Source organism: Gigantopelta aegis, chromosome 2 (genome assembly GCF_016097555.1).
Source record: "Gigantopelta aegis isolate Gae_Host chromosome 2, Gae_host_genome, whole genome shotgun sequence".
Lineage (NCBI taxonomy): Eukaryota > Metazoa > Mollusca > Gastropoda > Neomphalida > Peltospiridae > Gigantopelta > Gigantopelta aegis.
In genome coordinates, this window is record NC_054700.1 from 29,224,036 (window position 1) to 29,243,230 (window position 19,195).

The 19,195-nt window shown below is 40.9% G+C and overlaps 2 protein-coding genes across 2 annotated transcripts; both read right to left on the bottom strand.

Moving 5' to 3' along the window:
• Positions 1 to 14,169: 14,169 nt before the first annotated feature.
• On the bottom strand, positions 14,170 to 15,225 carry LOC121388108 (uncharacterized protein F54H12.2-like). The gene has a single exon (XM_041519330.1). It carries the CDS (start codon positions 15,223 to 15,225, stop codon positions 14,170 to 14,172), a length of 1,056 nt encoding a protein of 351 aa, XP_041375264.1.
• A 939-nt stretch (positions 15,226 to 16,164) lies between these two features.
• LOC121388115 lies at positions 16,165 to 17,836 on the bottom strand. The gene is made up of 2 exons (XM_041519341.1): positions 17,723 to 17,836; positions 16,165 to 16,770 (listed from the first exon to the last, which is right to left on the bottom strand). Exons 1-2 carry the CDS (start codon positions 17,834 to 17,836, stop codon positions 16,165 to 16,167), a joined length of 720 nt encoding a protein of 239 aa, XP_041375275.1.
• Between the last annotated feature and the right edge of the window lie 1,359 nt (positions 17,837 to 19,195).

A 19,195-nucleotide genomic window follows, 5' to 3' on the forward strand; every position in this document is an offset into this window, starting at 1 on the left:
GTGCTGTGACGCCCCTGCCGCGTCCTCGGCCGTTGTTGTCGAAGATGACAGGTTGTACACGACGTCCCCAGGATATGGCACCCCACAGCATGACGGAAGGCCCTCCCCAACGGTCCCTCTCCATAACACACGCATCTGTGAAGCGCTCACCTCGACGCCTCCACACCCTCATACGACCGTCGGCCCTATCTAAGCAGTAGCGGCTTTCGTCGGAGAAGACGATGTTCTGCCACTGTCGGTTCCGCCACTGTCGATGCAGAACAGCCCAGTTGTGTCGTGCAAGGCGGTGTCGCTGTGTGAGACGTTGTCCAATGTACGGTCGACGACAGTTCAGATGGATGACGATCAGACGACGTCGTACCGTGGTGTAGGAAACGGGGCGGTTGTGGGTTCCCACTGTCTGCCGGGCTGTTGTGGTGGCTGGTACGAACCGATTACGCATGTGAGTTCGGACGATGTAACGGTCCTGGCGCTGTGACGTCACTCTGGGACGGCCGCTACGTGGACGGTCGACGACGTTGTTGTTCTGTAGAAATCGGTCTATGAGACGGTAGATTGTCGAGACATGGACACCGAAAGCACGTGCAACCTGCCTGGCATCCATTCCGGCCTCCAAATTCCCCAAAGATCTATGTCTGGAATCAGCGTTAAGTCGTGGCATCGTTGTATCGCTACTCGTAAAATGAGTTGAACATTGCTGTCTGGCGTTTCTTTTATACCCAGGCCTGGTAGTGTTTTACGTGCAATTCGCATCTTTCATGATCCACCCGTTTTGCATTCCAGATCGATTTTGGTCGTCAATTTCAGCACGTGCGTGACGTCACACTGTACTCGTTTTTTTCATGCGTTATGTGGAATTGGATACGCTGACAAGATGGCTATTGGTCAACTTAATCGATTTGTACATAATTTATTCAAATGTGGATTTTTTAATATTTTAAAATTTTCGCGTTTCTTTTGGAGTTAAGTATATATAAATTTTATAAATTATGTAACTCTAAAAACGCTGGTGTCCTTAGAAAACATTCTATATTTTGTAACTTAGTTATGAATTATTTCAGACCCTCTGGCTGATTTTCTGTATGTTTTTGTATTTATTGTACTCTCACCATCTTGTTACAATGTATTAATTGTTTTATGCAAAAATGTCTTCATATGCCGTAGACTACGGCCTGAGTGTAAATAAAGTTCAGTTCAGAGGATACATTCGTGTCCGTTAGATACCAGTTATCTCACAACTCGTTGTTTAAAAACGTATCAAACTCGCTTTCGCTCGTTAGATACATTTTAAAGTTACATTCTCTGCTTACCATATTATAACATCATGTACAAATGTGAAATACAAGCTCAAATGCACTTTTAAAAAAGTCGTGTGTGTTCGCTATGAACGGATATCGTCAAACGTATACGCTTGATTCGTCGCATGTGCCGCCATAGCTCGGCAAAGCACAAACGACAGCCTGTTGTCAGTTTCAGTTAACAGGTGCGTTTGCCGATTTCAAATTGTAGAGTTCGTCTCAAAACATTAAAAGAGAAAATTTGCGCTGTACGAAGAACGTTCGGTTAAGGATACGGTACTAGAGTCTTTAGTTAAAACCGGTTTGATCTTGACAACGTATTATCGACAGTCGTACCTTCCTATTTCAGAACTGATATTTTATAAAGTGTTAGTAGAACTTTCAAAGTTTAGTTTGTATACTAGTAACACATTAATCATGTATATATTTTTAAAATAAAATATACTAAAGTAGACAATGAACGTTTTCACTTCTTAATTTTACGTGTTAAAATCGACAAATTCAAATAAATATTATTTCGTTTGGAAAGAGTAAAGTTGTGGGGGGGGGGGGGGGGTATATTGATTTAATAATCATCCGACCCTATACAACCGTAAATAAAATGTGTTGAGTGCGTCGTTATAAATAAAACATATCCTATCCTTCCTTCCATCTGCTGTTGGATGTCTAACATTTGGTAATTTTGACATATAATCCTAAAGAGGAATCGGGTGCATGTGCAGGGTCGAAACCCTTACTTGACCAAACTTAAAAAAAATTGAAATGTATTTTTTGTCTATAACCCCAACCCAGCTGAAATCCCTGCACACGCGCCTTGGAAACCCGCTACATTTTTTTTTAGCAAGGGATCGTTTATATGTAACATCCCACAGACAGGATATCACATACCATGGTCTTTTTGTATACCCGCCGATGGGGATCGATCCTAGACTGACCGCGCATTTTAAACCACCCCCCCCCCCCCCCCACACCTTTTTAGGTCTAAGTAATGAATAAAAACAACATATAGTCTTGAAAGATGTTACGTAAATCGAACACAGTACCCTCTTCCTCTACCCCTAGAGCGTTACGTAATTAGTAACACCCCCTTACATGTAACGCGTATGCCAACAGCTGGCCACTGTCAAAATTTCAAGGCAAATCCCCCACTCACCGACCCCTGGAAAGGCGTCGGATATAAATATGTTTTGGAGATATGAGACGACCCCTCAATCAAGACAGTTAAATTTGTTCAAAAATTGCGAAATCTCACGTGATCTCTTGTTGGGGAATTCTATACTTGTGATAAGCCAATAAAAACCGAGATCGGTACGAGCCCGTCAAAAGTGTCCCACTTTCAAAATATTGGCTTTGTTTTTGACCTGGATAAGCCAGCGTAGTGAAACCAATGCGGAGTGTGGCGTCATATATGTACCAAACGTGATTGGATTTTCTGTTCTATATGCTTAAATAATAAAAATATTCCAGGGAATGTAGTTTTAAAACAACCCAGTGATAAAGCGACCCGCTTGGTGCGCGATCGATCCTTGTCAGTGGCCCATTGGGCTATTTTTTTTCCAGCCAGTGCACCACGACTGGTATATCAAAGGCAGACCTTCGTTTTTGAAAACCCCAGGAGTGCTAAAAATCGCACTCCTCGAAATGCTTACGAGGGAGGGGGGGTGGAAAATCACACACCTCAAAATGCAGAGGGGGAATCGCACCCCTCAAAATAATCAGAATTAGAGGCAAGAGACCGAGAGGAATTGCACCCATGAACATGATTAAGTTTGAGGAGTAATGATTTCTAAATTAAATATCTTAAGGGTTAATGTTTTGTGTTTTCAAAATAAATATCCTAATTTAACTAATATGATGGTTATTCTCAAAGATGAAGGAATGGGCCATTGCAGTCTTACATAAGAAAAAGAAACACCATGAACACAATATTTATCGATTGTTTATGTGTTATATGCATATCATGTTGCATTACAATTCTGAATCATGATTGCCCATTGGACTATTTCTCGTTCCAGCCAGTGCACCACGACTGGTATATCAAAGGCCGTGGTATGTACTACCCTGTCTGTGGGATGGTGCATATAAAAGATCCCTTGCTGCTAATCGAAAAGAGTAACCCATGAAGTGGCGACAGCGGGTTTCCTCTCTCAATATCTGTGTGGTCCTTAACCATATGTCCGACGCCATATAACCGTAAATAAAATGTGCTGAGTGCATCGTTAAATAAAACCTTTCTTTCTTTCTTTTTTTTCTGAATCATGATAATCTGTTGACTATTTATGAATAAGGAATTGAAACTGATTTGTTTGTGCTTATTCTGTTTTATTTAAAACAAGTACAATAATTTTGGTTTTCATCGCAGAATGATATGATTTCTCCATGGACACAAACCTGTGAACTGAATGTAAAAGTGTAACAACCACATGGCACAGGGTTATCACATTTATCATGATATCATAATGTGCATGTTATGTACCTGCAAATTCTTTATTTAAAAAAATGTCAACATCTATTGTTTTCTACCCAAATATATCTTACTACAATTTTCATTCAGCTTTCATTTTCGGTGTACTGTAGTTAACACAATCGTAGCAACCCATTAAACAAAACAAAAACAAACAAACAAACCTAATGTAAATTTAATTTTAAAATATATATGCTTTACACTCGGTAAATTGGAATTACTGAGTTGAAATTAAATCGGTGTGTTTGTTTCAGGTGCCCGTCAACCGATCACATGTACTTGAAATCTGACTCTACCAAGGTCAATCTTCTTGGCTTTAAATCATGTGGCAGTATCGTGAAACAGAAAGTAGAAATGTCTGGAGTATGTCGCTATGCTATTAACTAAAACAAAACCTGCTTTACTAAATTCGTTTGTTGTTGGTGTACGCGTTTACTGTGATATCAACATGTATAAACATTATACATATCATAGAATTATTGGACAACGCACCTATTATTTTTTCTGCACGTGATCAAAACGACGACAGTGTAAAATAAATTTTGCGATCATTACCTGCATTGTACGAAATTAAACAAAACAAAACAAAACCGACGAGATTTTAATAATAAGTGAACTCCTAGTTCATTGTGAACAGAATGGAAAGGTTTGTGGCGTTGTGGATTGGATTCAATAAACAATTAAAATTGCAGTTAAAAAAAATAAAAAAAATACAAGCTTGTTTTGTTCAATTTAGGGGCGCATTATTTCGCGCCCGTCAGATTGAGTTGACGGGGGTTGACGGGCGTGTTAGCGCTCGCGCCTGTCAAAAACGAAGGTCTGCAAAGGCCGTGGTATGTGCTATCCTGTCTGTAGGATGGTGCATATAAAAGATCCCTTGCTACTAATGGAAAAAATGTACTGGGTTTCCTTTCTAATTAACAAATGTTTGACCTCCAATACCCTGCTACATTTCTCCATTAGTAGCAATGGGATCTTTTATATGCACCATCCCACAGTCAGGATAGCACATACCACGGCCCTTGATATACCAGTCGTGTTGCATTGACTGGAACGAGAAATACCCCAATGGGCTCACCGACGGGGATCGATCCTAGATCGACCGCGCATAAAGCGAGCGCTTTACCATTGGGCTACGTCTCGCCCCTCAGAACTGTATAGTGACAAAAATATCAATGTGCGAAAAGATCTTTCCGTTAAGTTACAAATACATATAAACGATGTTGGGGTGGAGAGAGAAGTTATTGACGGGCATTGCCCCATACCCCACCCCCACCCCGTCTACGTCAATATATTTCTTGTGAAATGTAACGATTTTACCTTGAATTAAATACCCCTATTCCACGCAAAAATAAAAATGCATCCCAATAAGTTTATTTATTGCTATTGTTTTTATTTTGCTAAACCATCCAATAAGGATGTCCGAGAGATTAAGACGTAATAATTATTTTAGTGCACGAATGATGAAAGGGATTTGACAGTTGTACCCCAATATCCGGGGTGCCGACGTTCTGATTGGTTAAGTGTACCCCAGCATAGGTATTGCCGCATGTTGTGCAATCGCGGGAATGTCCCACCTAGCTATAAATAGATCACGTGTCACCGCAGCCGGCTTGGGCTAATTAGGTCATCATTATTTATCGTAGTATATGTGAACAGCTAGTGTTAAGCATTATTAGGCGTGCGCTACAACAGCTTGTTCTGAATGTGCACGTAAAACCCTATGACCTGACCTGACCTAAGCATTATTGACTGTGTATAAACAAAATGTATTGTAAGCAACTGACTAAGAATACTAAACTTAGTAAATACTGCAGCATTTTTTATTTCATTTGATCTAAAACCATGCCCACTGAAGGATGGAAGGAGTATTTGTCAGAGATTTAGTTTAATCCAAAACACCCAGCATCTTTTTCGGGACTGAATAAACTGTATTATATTGTGAAAAAGGAAGGTAAATTTGACATTAGCCTACATTATATCAAGCAGTGGCTCGCTTCACAATACACTTACTCGCTTCAGCGAACATTGCGTTATAAGTACAAAAGAAACTGGCTTGTGGCCAGTGGACTGAATGCACGCTGGGATGTTGACTTAACCGACGTGTCTAATATTGCTTCGGATAATAATGAAGTAAAATTCCTACTGATAGCCATTAAAGGGACATTCCCGAGTTTGCTGCATTGTAAGATGTTTCCGACTAATAAAATATTTCTACCATTAAACTTACATATTAAATATATTTTCTTGTTTAGAGTATCAGTGTCTGTATATTCAATGTGTTTCTGGTCGTCTTAATATTTGTAAGAAGCCCAAACTGGATTTGGTCTTCAAATAATTTCGTACGTACGAAAAAAAACATTTTTTAGGAAATAAAATAAAATTTAACCTACTACAAATATTAGAGCGATCAGAAACACGTTTAGGATACAGCCGCTAATATTTTATGCAGAAAAATATATTTGATATGTAATTACAATCGTTAAAAAGTCTCTGTCAGTCGATAACACCTTAAAAAAGATCAGATAAGGGCCGTGAATTCAATAACAATAACCATCGGTCTACAGGCTGGTAGGTACTGGGTTCGGATCCCAGTCGGGGCATGGGATTTTTAATCCAGATACCAACTCCAAACCCTGAGTGAGTGCTCCGCAAGGCTCAATACGTAGGTGTAAACCACTTGCACCGACCAGTGATCCATAACTGGTTCAACAAAGGCCATGGTTTGAGCTACCCTGCCTGTGGGAAGCACAAATAAAATATCCCTTGCTGCCTGTCGTAAAAGAGTAGCCTATGTGGCGACAGCGGGTTTCCTGTAAAAAAAAAAAAAAGTGTCAGAATGACCATACATTTGACGTCCAATAGCCGATGATAAGATAAAAAATCAATGTGCTCTATTGGCGTCGTTAAATAAAACAAACTTTACTTTCAATAACAATAAAGTAAAATCATATTTGAAAAACAAAGGTATAGATTATTACGTCACTCAGAATTAGACCAAAGCTTCCTATGCTGAGAGAGTTATTAGAACAATAAAAGTTGTCATGTACAGATATTTTACTTACAAACAGTCTTATCAGTACCTGGATACTTTTCAAGATCTAGTGTATGGTTACAATCAGACCACACAGGTCATTAAATCAGCGATCATTCCAAAAAGCTACTTGTTCAAAATGGGTTATGTAATCTATCCAATCAACACTTTTTCCGTCAATTTATCTGGTTCTTTTTCTTTTCTCTTAGGGGGATTTTTTCACATATCTACAGTCACGTTCTTTATTAAAATCTACACCCCTTAACCCTGATTCTACTCTTTCTTTGTCTAAATATCTGACATTTTCTTCTCTGTTCCTACACAATGGGCTTTGAGACTGTTGGTAACTTTTGGCCCAACCCTCTTGTTACTTCTTTATTTATCTGATCAGAAGAGGTCGGTTGTAAACCAAAATCACAGAAATTATTTGTTTTGAAACTAGTTTGGCCAGGCGCTCCCGATGTCACGTGACCGTGAATCGTCTCGCTTTCTGGCGAATGAATGAAAGAAAGAAATGTTTTATTTAACGACGCACTTAAGACCTTTTATTTACGGTTATATGGCGTCAGACTTATGGTTAAGGACCACACAGATTTTGAGAGGAAACCTGCTGTCGCCACTACATGGGCTACTCTTTCCGATTAGCAGCAAGGGATCTTTTATTTGCGCTTCCCACAGGCAGGATAGCACAAACCATGGCCTTTGTTGAACCAGTTATGGATCACTGGTCGGTGCAAGTGGTTTACACCTACCCATTGAGCCTTGCGGAGCACTCACTCAGGATTTGGAGTCGGTATCTGGATTAAAAATTCCATGCCTCGACTGGAATCCGAACCCAGTACCTACCAGCCTGTAGACCGATGGCCTACCACGACGCCACCGAGGCCGGTGTCTGGCGAATGAATGACGACATCACCCGACCGGCTTTCATCGAGAACCATGTGGTCATATCGATATTTTGACTGATTCGCAATGTGGTTATTCTGTTTAATGTATAGCTTAAATGTAACCAGTGTATTGTTGCATTATTTACCGACAAAAATGTTCGCTTAATATAACATACACCTAATCCCTGCAATTAAGAAAATGTCCACGGCAAAAAAACACCAAAAAAAATGTCATTGCAAAAACAAAAACAAATGTTCCAAGGTAAAAAAAAGTGGGCAATTGCAGAGGATGTACCCCAGGTACCACGACTTGTATATCAAATGCCGTGGTATGTGCTATCCTGTCTGTGGGATGATGCAAATAAAACATTCTCTGCTACTAATGGAAAAATATAGCATTTCCTCTTTAAGACTATATGTCAAAATTACAAAATGTTTGGCATCCAGTAGCTGATGATTAATAAATCAATGTGCTCTAGTGGTGTCGTTAAACAAACCAAACTTTAACTGTTTACCCTACTTCGCAGAGGACGGTCAAGCATTCTCGTAACACGAGCTTGCCATTTTGACACTGCGAATAAAAGGGAAATGATACTATTCGGTCAAAATTTAAGTCATTACACCTTGAAATTTTCACATATTATAAAGATATCCTTATATTACTGGAATAAAAAAAAAAATCATAGGTCACCGGAAAAAAATTTGATCCACGGGGCATAAGGTGAATAGGTGTATAAATTACTATGACGTTTCCTTTTTTTCCGTGTGTTGTCGAATTAACCATATTTAATTTTAAAAAAATTTGTAATGCAAAAAAGAGAACATTAGTTGTGTTGCTTAAAATGACATCCAGCAGACACACAAGTACATTATATCTTCACTACTAACACGGAGTTTTAAATACATTGGAACTAAAGGAAAAAGTAACTTTTTAAAACATTTACTGACTATTTACTTTACAATTGTATACAGGATCTAAAAGCCATTAACCCTTTTATTACTTTTGCACAGATGGTAATGAGTAAAACAATATGAGATAATAAAAATGTACTGTCACCTATGAAGCCTTTTTACAGTCAGAGCTTGAAATACCCCATACAAAGATAAAAATTCATAAAAAGTCCACCATAAATCTTTTCAGCACTTTCGTTTTAAAAACAGCTTCATTGGAGTGATCAACGATGTTCTTAAAAACATAAACAGTACAAATAACATTATTTTCCATTGTAGGTGTGGGTGGGGATGGGGTCAGGGTGGATGATGGGGGGGGGGGGGGGGGCATTATTCCCACATATCTGTACGTACTGATACTAATGTCATACAATTACCTGCCTGTCAAACGTGATGAACGAGTCTAACAAATTACACCAAGATATGTGCTATTTTATTAAACACGAAGTCAAAATGACAGTTCTGTGATTGCCGTCTATTTTAGGACCAACATGGAAGTACACCAGTCTCTTTAAATCATACAATTTTTTTTTTTTATAGAATTTTATTTAATTTCATAAAACATCATCTCTTTTTACAAAAACTGTTTTCTTTACAAAATATCAATAATAAGTGGGATATGATGGTTATATAGATGGTTAAATAACGTACTTTTTAGGGGTAAATCAAATGTATATATTTTCAGGTGATACTCTGTTGGACCCATAAGTGTACGAGACAGGGGGTAACTCCCCCTCCCCCCACCTAGTGCTGGAGCAAAACCTCAAATTAGGGGGGAAATGGTACAGGTATTGGGGCAGAATGTGCTAACCTGAGACCTTTTTACCATGTATTTCCGTCATTCTACCCTCAAAACATGGGCGTACATAGGATTTTGAAAAGGGGGTTCCAAAATAGATTGCAGAGATATTGGGCATATATTTCTATGTTGAGTTTTGAAAAGGGGGGTTCCAAAATAGACTGCAGAGATATTGGGCATATATTTCTATGTTGAGTAAATATAATAATGTCAGATATCAATGTCAGATATATTAAATTATTTAAAAAGGCGATTTCGGGGGGGGGGGGGGGGGGGTGGTTCGGTCGAACCCATCGAACCTCCCCCCCCCCCCCCCTATGTACGCCCATGCAAAATTAGTTGTGAAAATGTGTAGTGATTCGTTTGCAATCCTATATAGCTGTTTGGTAGTATAATGTTGTTTTGTTTGACACCACTAGAGCACAATCCTATATAGCTGTTTGGTAGTATAATGTTGTTTTGTTTGACACCACTAGAGCACAATCCTATATAGCTGTTTGGTAGTATAATGTTGTTTTGTTTGACACCACTAGAGCACAATCCTATATAGCTGTTTGGTAGTATAATGTTGTTTTGTTTGACACCACTAGAGCACATTGATTAATTAATCATCGGCCATTGGATGTGAAACATTTGGTAATTTTGAATCGTGGTCATCAGATGAAACCGTTACATTTTTCCATTAGTAGCAAGGAATCTTTTATATGCACTTTCTCATAAACAGGAAAGCACATACCGCGGCCTTTGACCAGTTGTGATGCACTGGTTGGAACGAGAAAAAAAATACAATCAGTTGAATGGATCAACGGAGGTGGTTCGATCCTGTGACGCAAGCACCTCAGGCGAGCACTCAACCGACTGAGCTAAATCCCGCCCCCTGTTTGGTTGTAATGCTGTTAAATATGAATAAATGTTGTTATCCAGATTCGAGCATTTTTATTTAATTCGGACAAAGGTCAGCCTGGACCGCTACAAAAATCTGAGCCGGAAAATACATTTAAAAAACAAAATAAAAAACCCAACATTTCTTGGAGTGGGGGTATGGGTGTTTGTGTGTGTATGTGGGGGGGGGGGGGGGGGGGGGTCTAGACCCCCAAAACACTCCTCTGCACACTCACCTGACCCGGATTATTTTGCCGTTCGAGAGCAAGACAGATTTTCGGACAATTACAATAAGAGCAATTATAACTGTCCAAATATCCATTTAGTTCTTTTACGGCATGGTGCGGGACGTAGCCCAGTGGTAAAGCGTTCGCTTGATGCGCGGTCGGTTTGGGATCGATCCCTGTCAATGGGCCCATTGGGCTATTTCTCGCTCCCGCCAGTGCACCACGACTGGTATATCAAAGGCCGTGGTATGTGTTATCCTGTCTGTGGGATGGTGCATATAAAAGATCCCTTGCTGCTAATCGAAAAGAGTAGCCCATGAAGTGGCGACAGCGGGTTTCCTCTCTATATATGTGTGTGGTCCTTAACCGTATGTCCGACGCCATATAACCGTAATTAAAATGTGTTGAGTGCGTCGTTAAATAAAACATTTCCTTCCTTTCTTTTACGGCAGAGTACCCGGGCTATGTTTTCCAGACCTAAACATACCATTATTTCGTCACATTTGGGGGCGGGACGTTGCCCAATGTTAAAGCGTCCGCCTGATGCGCGGTCGGTCTAGGATCGAACCCCATCGGTGGACCCATTGAGCTATTTCTCGTTCTAGCCAGTACATCATGACTGGTATATCAAAGACCGTGATATGTGCTATCCTGTCTGTGGGATGGTGCATATAAAAGATCCCTTGCTACTAATGGAAAAATGTAGCGGGTTTCCTCTCTAAGACTATATGTCAAAATTACCAAATGTTTGACATCCAGTAGCCGATGATTAATAAAAATTAGTGTCTCTAGTGGTGTCGTTAAACAAAACAAACATTTTCTTCAAATTTAAGTTGCGTTAACAATATCATCTATGATCTGAAAGGTTTGGTTTTCGGGGTCATTTGCCATATGTCACTGGCAAACAGGAGAGAAACATCGTAGGACACATGCAGGGACTCTGAGGGACACATTTGTATGTTGGAGGGCCACTTTTGTATGTTAGAGGGACACAGAGGGACATACAGAGGGACACATTTGTATGTTGGAGGGCCACACTCAGGGCCACACCAGGACCACTCAGGGCCACACTCAGGGCCACTCAGGGCCACACCAAGGCCACTCAGGGCCACAATCAGGGCAACTCAGGGCCACACAAGGGCCACTCAGGGCCACACCAGGGCCACAGGGCCACACCAGGGCCACTCAGGGCTACATTCAGGGCCACACAGGGCCGCATTCACGCCCACTCAGGGCCACTCAAGGCCGTACAGGGCCACATTAGGGCCACTCGGGGCCACATTCAGGGACAATCAGGGACACACAGAACCACACTTAGGGCCACATTAGGGCCACTCAGGGCCACATTCAGAGCTACTCAGGGCCACACCCAGTATCGCACACGGCCACTCAGGGCCACACTATAAAATAGTTGTGATTTGCAAAGTAGTTTAGTTTGACAGATACATTTGTCGCTATGGGTCGTGTTAGAAAAGATTGTCTGGTTCCAGAATGTCTAGCCAAGAATTTTTTTAGACTTCCTAACCATCTTTCTTAAGTACACAATTTGAAAAACAGAGTATCGTGGTTGAAAAATTAAACATTTGAAGCGATAAAACCCATGTTACCTAAAAGTGCTATTATTCGTGGAGTCCAGAAGCAGTGGTGGATCCCACACGTCCTTGGTGGGAAACACAGAGTTTGGCGCCATTTGAGCCTTGCTCGAGTATGTGAGTGTCAGGCTCAACTGGTGCTGGAAAGACTCAGTGGGTATACAGATTTCTGAAAAACCTGAATGGTATGTACGTCAAAGACCCTCCAAAGAAAATCATGTATTGTTATGGCGTGTACCAGCCAGTTTACGACGAGATGGAAAAGACTGTAGCTAACCTTACATTTTATTTGGGGTTACCTACACAGGTGGACATAGAAGAATTTGCTGATGGACAACACTGACTCATCATTTTGGACGATCTCATGCACCAAGTACTGGAACACAAAGACAAAGAGCTGCTGTTTATACAAGGATGTCACCAAAGAAGACTTTTGAGCGTCATATTCATTACGCAAAACCTTTACGGACAAGGAAAGTCTGCAAGAACCATTGATCTCAACACGTGGTATCTCGTTCTGTTTAAAAACGTTTCTAGGACGTGCAGGTGTTTTGGTGGAAGCTTATAGGGATGCTATGAAGAAACTTTTAACTATTTGGTGGTGGATATGTCACCTCACGTCGATGACAATTTAAGACTAAGAACTCGGATATTTCCCAATGAAGACTCCATCGTCTACGTCCCGAGAGTATAAATAGCAGCCCATTTTCAAAGCAACGTCAAAATGTCTCAAGTCATCAAGGAGAACTTGTCTTTTCTTCGTTTCCTGTTGTATGGAAAATCAACAAAGCAGACAAATCTACTCTTGAAACACATTACCACGGATCAGTTGAAAACACTGACCTTCATTATTGCCAATATATTGTATGGTGACGTTCCACTCTCCAAACAGGCATTTGAAAAGTTGAAAAAAAAACACAAAAAAGTATTACGTGTGCTGGGTTACAAGACGGTTTCTGTCAACAAAAGTGTCACAGAGTATAGCACCCTTGTTAAAAACAGTATAATGCAACACGTGACAAAAAAAAAGTCTGGTGCCTGAAGAAAAATATATACGACTATTAAAAGGACAAGTGATGGATGCCACACAACCCAAACAAATTCAAGATGGAAAAGGAGAAACACCTCCCATTTTGTCCAAACTCGTGGCTGATGTGCAAATGAAGACAATGGACCCAAAGAAGAAGACAGAAAAAATGCTGAATCCAGGGAATTCAATAAACATGGAACCAACCATACAGAGACAGAAGCGGCCACCAGGAATACCACAACGAAAGAACAAAAAACAATTTATATGGAAATCATTGTAAAGTGGAATAGAGGTCTGCTCCTTAACCCTTATCTCCATTTGTTTGAAACGGGAGGAAATAAATGATTTGAAAAATGTATTTGTTGTTATATTATGTTGATGTTGTGTTGTAGTAAAAACAGAACGCAGTGCCATACCTCCCAACCATCTATCGATTCGAGCTGGATTGTGTGGGCTAGTGTGGTCTTTCTAGAGACAACTACACATATATAAAATGGACACACATAGGCTGACGTCGAGAGGCCTTAAAGGCAGAAACTACAATGTACAATGATTAAAATAAGTTAAGACAAACATACACAATAGTTTGATTTCATCATCACATAAAACAAGGCAAAAAGTCCGCACGAGTTGCTGTCGGCGTCTTGAAGCACCCTGTCGTTGTACACAGTGTGTACACTGTTTCTCTGCAGAAAGGCTCGAAACCGGTAATATGCTCGATGCTTGCCAAAACTCTCAAACGGGTCAGTCGATGCTGTGGAAGTTCATCGGTGTGCCTTGTGACTGGATCGGCGTTCAGAGCACATTCCAACTATAAAGTGTTCATGGTTCCACGTACATGACGTTTCTGGCTCCGTCGATTTGAAGCAGAAGATTGTTTTCCGAGTAGATCAAACAATTGACCATTTCTGGTAAGGCCTTTTAAACTGTAAGTACAGTCTTCTAATTACAATCTCTGGTCTCTCTAGAGACAACTACACATATATAAATTGGACGCACATAGGCTTACATCGAGAGGCCTTTTTTTATAAGATCCAGGTATTCTTCCTTCAAAGGGTAAGGTTCCAAGGTGAACTGATATAGAGCATAACCACTTCCGAAATCGTTTCTAGACACGTCCAGCCCTATGGATTCTCTTCCTTCGAACAGGTTGTTGTAGGCCAAGATGTACTGTTTTTTGCCCACGTGCAGAGGTTGAACCAGTAACGATTCACTATTCACGTACAAGACGATCGAGTCAAGATCGTACATGGCAAAATTAAATGGATTTGTGGTGTAACTGCCATTCACTGCTTCTGCAGAGACCAGTGACACCACGATTTTGTTGGGACATTTGTTTTGAAACAAGCGATCCCAAGTAAAACTCAGTTGTCCTTTGGGAATGGTGGCCACTTTGATGTTACTTTTCGTGAATGGATATTTAGCTTCTGTGTCCTGCAGCATCTTGGAATGGGCCGTGATGATTGCCGTGTAGTGTTGCACTTTGCAGACTCGAAGGTACACGTCTTCGATCTTGACTCTGTAATCGGGATTATCTTCTCCTGCCATCAGACTGAAGGAAGGTCTGGTCCAGAACAGTTTGATCTGTAGATTGACGCCATTGATGAGATAACGTTTGATGTCGAAAAAGTCTTCATATAGCGGTCCTTCCATATCCACGGTGTGACTCAATTCACATAAAACACCTCTGATAGCAAGTCCCGTATTGACGCCACCTACAGGATCTGCACTGTCTATAGCTTCAGACGTGTCTTTGTAGTACAGTTGAGATTGCAGGGACGATTCCTTGACTGTGGACGCGCCATTCAGAAACACTTTCAGGTAGGTCTTGTATGGATACAGATTGGTCGAGGTGGTGATGAGTTTTCCATTGAGTGTCATATCCACTTGCGACCACAGGCTTTGAAGCCACATACTGACGGGTCCCACCTTTTCGTCTTTGACCAAAGCACAGCCATTGGCTTTGGTGATTTTGGATCTCACGTGTAGTTTGGTACGTTTCAGATCGATGTAATCGATGCCTTGTCCATATACGTTGAACTCAACAGGACTGTTTACCATTGTGATCTGGGACATGGGTCTTGTGTCCTCATAATAGATTTTTTTCCACAGAAGTTAATGTACGTGGAAGTTCAAAGATAGAGAATTCTTCGACATGGGTCTCTCTTCAACTTTATTCATGTATGAAGCCATGATGGTTTACTTCCTTTGCGCTTTCTTGGTGAACTGACTGAACGCTGTGTTGCTTTCCCTTTTATACTTTTGTGGAGACGTTTCTGCTCTGCTTTGGCTTGTTCTACCACCTGTTGCATGGGTGAGACCATGACCACATCCGGTTCTGCAGACTTGCCCTCTTTTTTCTCTTTCTTCCACGTAGGATCATACAGTTCTAGATATCGGTCCACGCTGTACATGATCTGACTTTTCCCACCATGTTGAACTGGAAAGCGAGGTTGAAGTTTGTCTCAACAAGGGCTCTTTTCTTTCACTAACATGAGAACTGTGGCAGATGTTGGAACAGATGTAAATGTCACGACTGTCTGATTTTTTTTCGAGACATCCCAGTTCTGAATGGTGATTTCGGTGACTGCTACCACCCACTTTTTACCGAGATGTAGTCTGTCATACAGATTGACTCTAAAAGACCGGTGTGTGTTGTCAGGAAAGTAAGACGTGCTGTCTGTACTTCGAATGGTAATGTACTTATCCATGGTGTTTATTGGTTTTGATCTTAGGGTTTAGTAACAAATAACCCAAGCTACTACTGGATAGTGCTGTCCACAAGTTAGTGTTACCTCGATCGAGAGATAAGTTGATGATACATGTAATCACCACTACGTATATGATGATAATCTGAGAGAAAAAAACGGTTTCCGATTTGGCCACACGTTTACCAAAAAATGTCCAGGTATCACCCGAATGACTTCTTAACAGGTTGCGCCTCCACGATGGCTTCCATGCTAATGAAAAGTCAAAGTGTGCAGAGGTCGTTTATACTGTCTAATATTGAACAACATCTGCTTCTAGAATCCACGAATTGTACTTCTTAGGCCAGTGAAGCCATTTCACCACCACTTCTTTCTGTCTGTTCAGAGTTCTCCTTTTCACAATGTCTTGAATGCGGTACAGTTGATCAGGATTCTCAGTCACCTTTTGAAGTTTGGCAGTATAGAATGTCCCTTTGATGGCATCACCACCCCAGTCCTTTAAATTGTACAAGTCGTTACCTTGAGACCAGTACCTTTTCTCGATGGTAAATATTTCACCAGACCATTTCTCTTGGTATTCCGGTTCAAAGGTGTCCCTAAGATGACTGACTTTTACTTTGTCACCTATGTCAAAGGTAAACTTATTCTTCTGGATTGCCTTTTTAGGTTTGATCAGGTACTGAGACAGCCGGACCTCTTCTTCGTTCGTTTGGTTGACACTGGCTGCTGTTTGACCTAACATTCGATGTTTGGTGTGGTTATAGCTATAGACGACCTTCTCTAGGACACTCATGTACTTGTAAGTAAAGTTTTTTAACATGTGACGATACAGATGCATTTTGATGGTTTTAATGACTCGTTCAGCATAACTTGCTTTGGTTTCATTGAGAGTAAACAGCTGCGTTATAACATGTGATTCAACAATGGTTTGACCTTATGTTTTTGTATTCCGACCCTGAATCAGCCTGGAACAGTTTGGGTTTTCTGGACTCTGATTTCCAGAATTCTGTCAAAGCATCTACTATGTCTTTCCCCGATTTCGTCTTGAGTGGTAACACCCACAAATACCTTGAGAACAGGTCAATAATCACCATGAGCTATCTCACCCCATCGTTGTATTTAGCCAAACTGACCATATCCATCAGATAGGATTGCCAGTGACTCTAACCATTCCACAACATAGGTATTACGTGAAAACTTTCGTCTCACTTGATGTGTCATGGTATAGGTCTCTTGACCTTTCAACCATGATTTAATACGTGCTAGAGGGATTTTAAATTTACCCTCTGCTTTGACAGCTTGATACAGTTTACCAGGACCTGCATAACTACCCGGATGTTTTACATCATAGTAAACAGACTCGATGTACAGGTTCCCAACGAGACATGATTCCCAACAGGTCACAAAGTCATGCTATTTATAAATAACAGATTCAAAAGATACAACACAAAATTTATTACTAAACAACATTTTCAAAAATGTAGTACATAAAATATATGACAAAACATACAGTTATGACAAAAACATACAGGTGTCTCACACGTGTTTAAAACATCTAATGTCTGAACACATTGTTCATATGAAGACATCTCGGGGACAGTCTGTAATGTTCCATCACTGGATCGTCCATCTTCTACCATCGGTAGGCACATAGACCTCAGCAGAAGCACATTTTCCATTTTAGTAGAAACAGGTCTTGGCGAGTTCCTTTGGTTTTTGACTTAATTGTATGGGCCATCGAGCATACGTCAGCATCCGGGCATAGAAATGGCTCATTTCGGGATGATGACAGAACAAGTAGCGTCTCGAAAACCAGTCATCCTCATAGGCAACAGCTGTGGCGTACTCACGAGCTGCATCTGACCATTCGTCTTCGTCGTCAGCATCGTAGGAAACAGAATAGTCAGGATCTTTTTCTCAACCAGCATCCGTCTGATCTGTGGGTTCATCCACGAGTTCACCATCTTCAATTTTATCCCCAATTCCGCGTGTAGCATCCGTTTGATCCATATATTCAGTACTCTTCTTCTCATCTTTTTTGGTAGTCACTCTTTTACATTTGATTGTATGTCTTTCTGAACATTTGCAGACCAAGACTTCGTCCTCGTCGCTACTGCTGCTGCTACTAACACTGCTCGAATATCCTGATGCCATTTTCTTAGTTCCAGATAGAGTACAACAAGACACAAAATTTTTAGAATTATAAAATACGTCTGCTCTCCAGGACAGTCGTAAAACAAATGACGTTTATACCACAAACCACTTTTTATAGTCAACAATGTTTGTTATCACTCGTTCGGGTTGCAGAAGTTACACTGAAAAAATCCCATCTGGTTTTGATGGTCGTCTTCCATGGCACAGGGCACAATGGAGTTCAGCTCTGGTACAAAGTCACACATGACTGTGAAACAGCCTTTCTGTTTCTCCCATTGTGGTAGAGAAAGGAATATTCCTTTCCTCGATGGCTTCACGGATTTAGTTTCTTCACACCACCACCACTATCGTACGTCCACACCAGGGATATTTTTGTCCACACTCACATAAACATTGGCTCCAAGATGACGTAATAATTTGTTGTCTTTCCCTTGGTTTAATGCTGTTATCGTTTCGTGAATTTGGCTTTTACGGGTACACAGTTCGATCCACTGCTTTTAGACTAAGGGCAATACCTCGCTTGGTGGGGAACATTTTCCCCTTGTCACTGTCAAATGTACTTATGTGAATAGCAGTGTCTCCTTTCCATAGCTTGGCCACCACATAGACGTTAGTTCCAAGTTCTAGACGACATTTCGTTTCAACACTTGTCGAGCAGGCCATATCAAACGAACGTAGGTCTAATCTGTAGACTTATCAGCGAGCAAATGAAAAATTCCAGAAAAATAACTTTTTTATACTCTTGGGTCTGGCCTAAGTAGGTGAGTGTCCGGTTAGTAGTTCGGAGCCGGGTCAGTAGGTCAGAGCCGGGTCAGTAGGACGTTGCCGGGTCAGTAGGATGGTGCCGGGTCAGTAGGACGGGGCCGGGTCACGTGACAAGGCCGTGACGTCATCAAGGTCACAGAAAAGTAGGTCCAGGTCACGGAAAGTAGGTCATGGCACTATACAGGCCCTTATTCTACTGTTGTTGTTGTGTTGTTGTTTTTTGGGGGGTTTGGGGGGGGGGTGTGTTGTTGTTGTGGTCATCACCGAAAAAATGGTTCAGGATTGTACATTATGTCTCAACTAACAGTATATATGTTTGAACTACTTTTGGCCGATAACTTTGCATTTAATGTCACTCGATTCCTTAAAATAACCTCCTATCTGTCATGACCACCAGCCTCAGT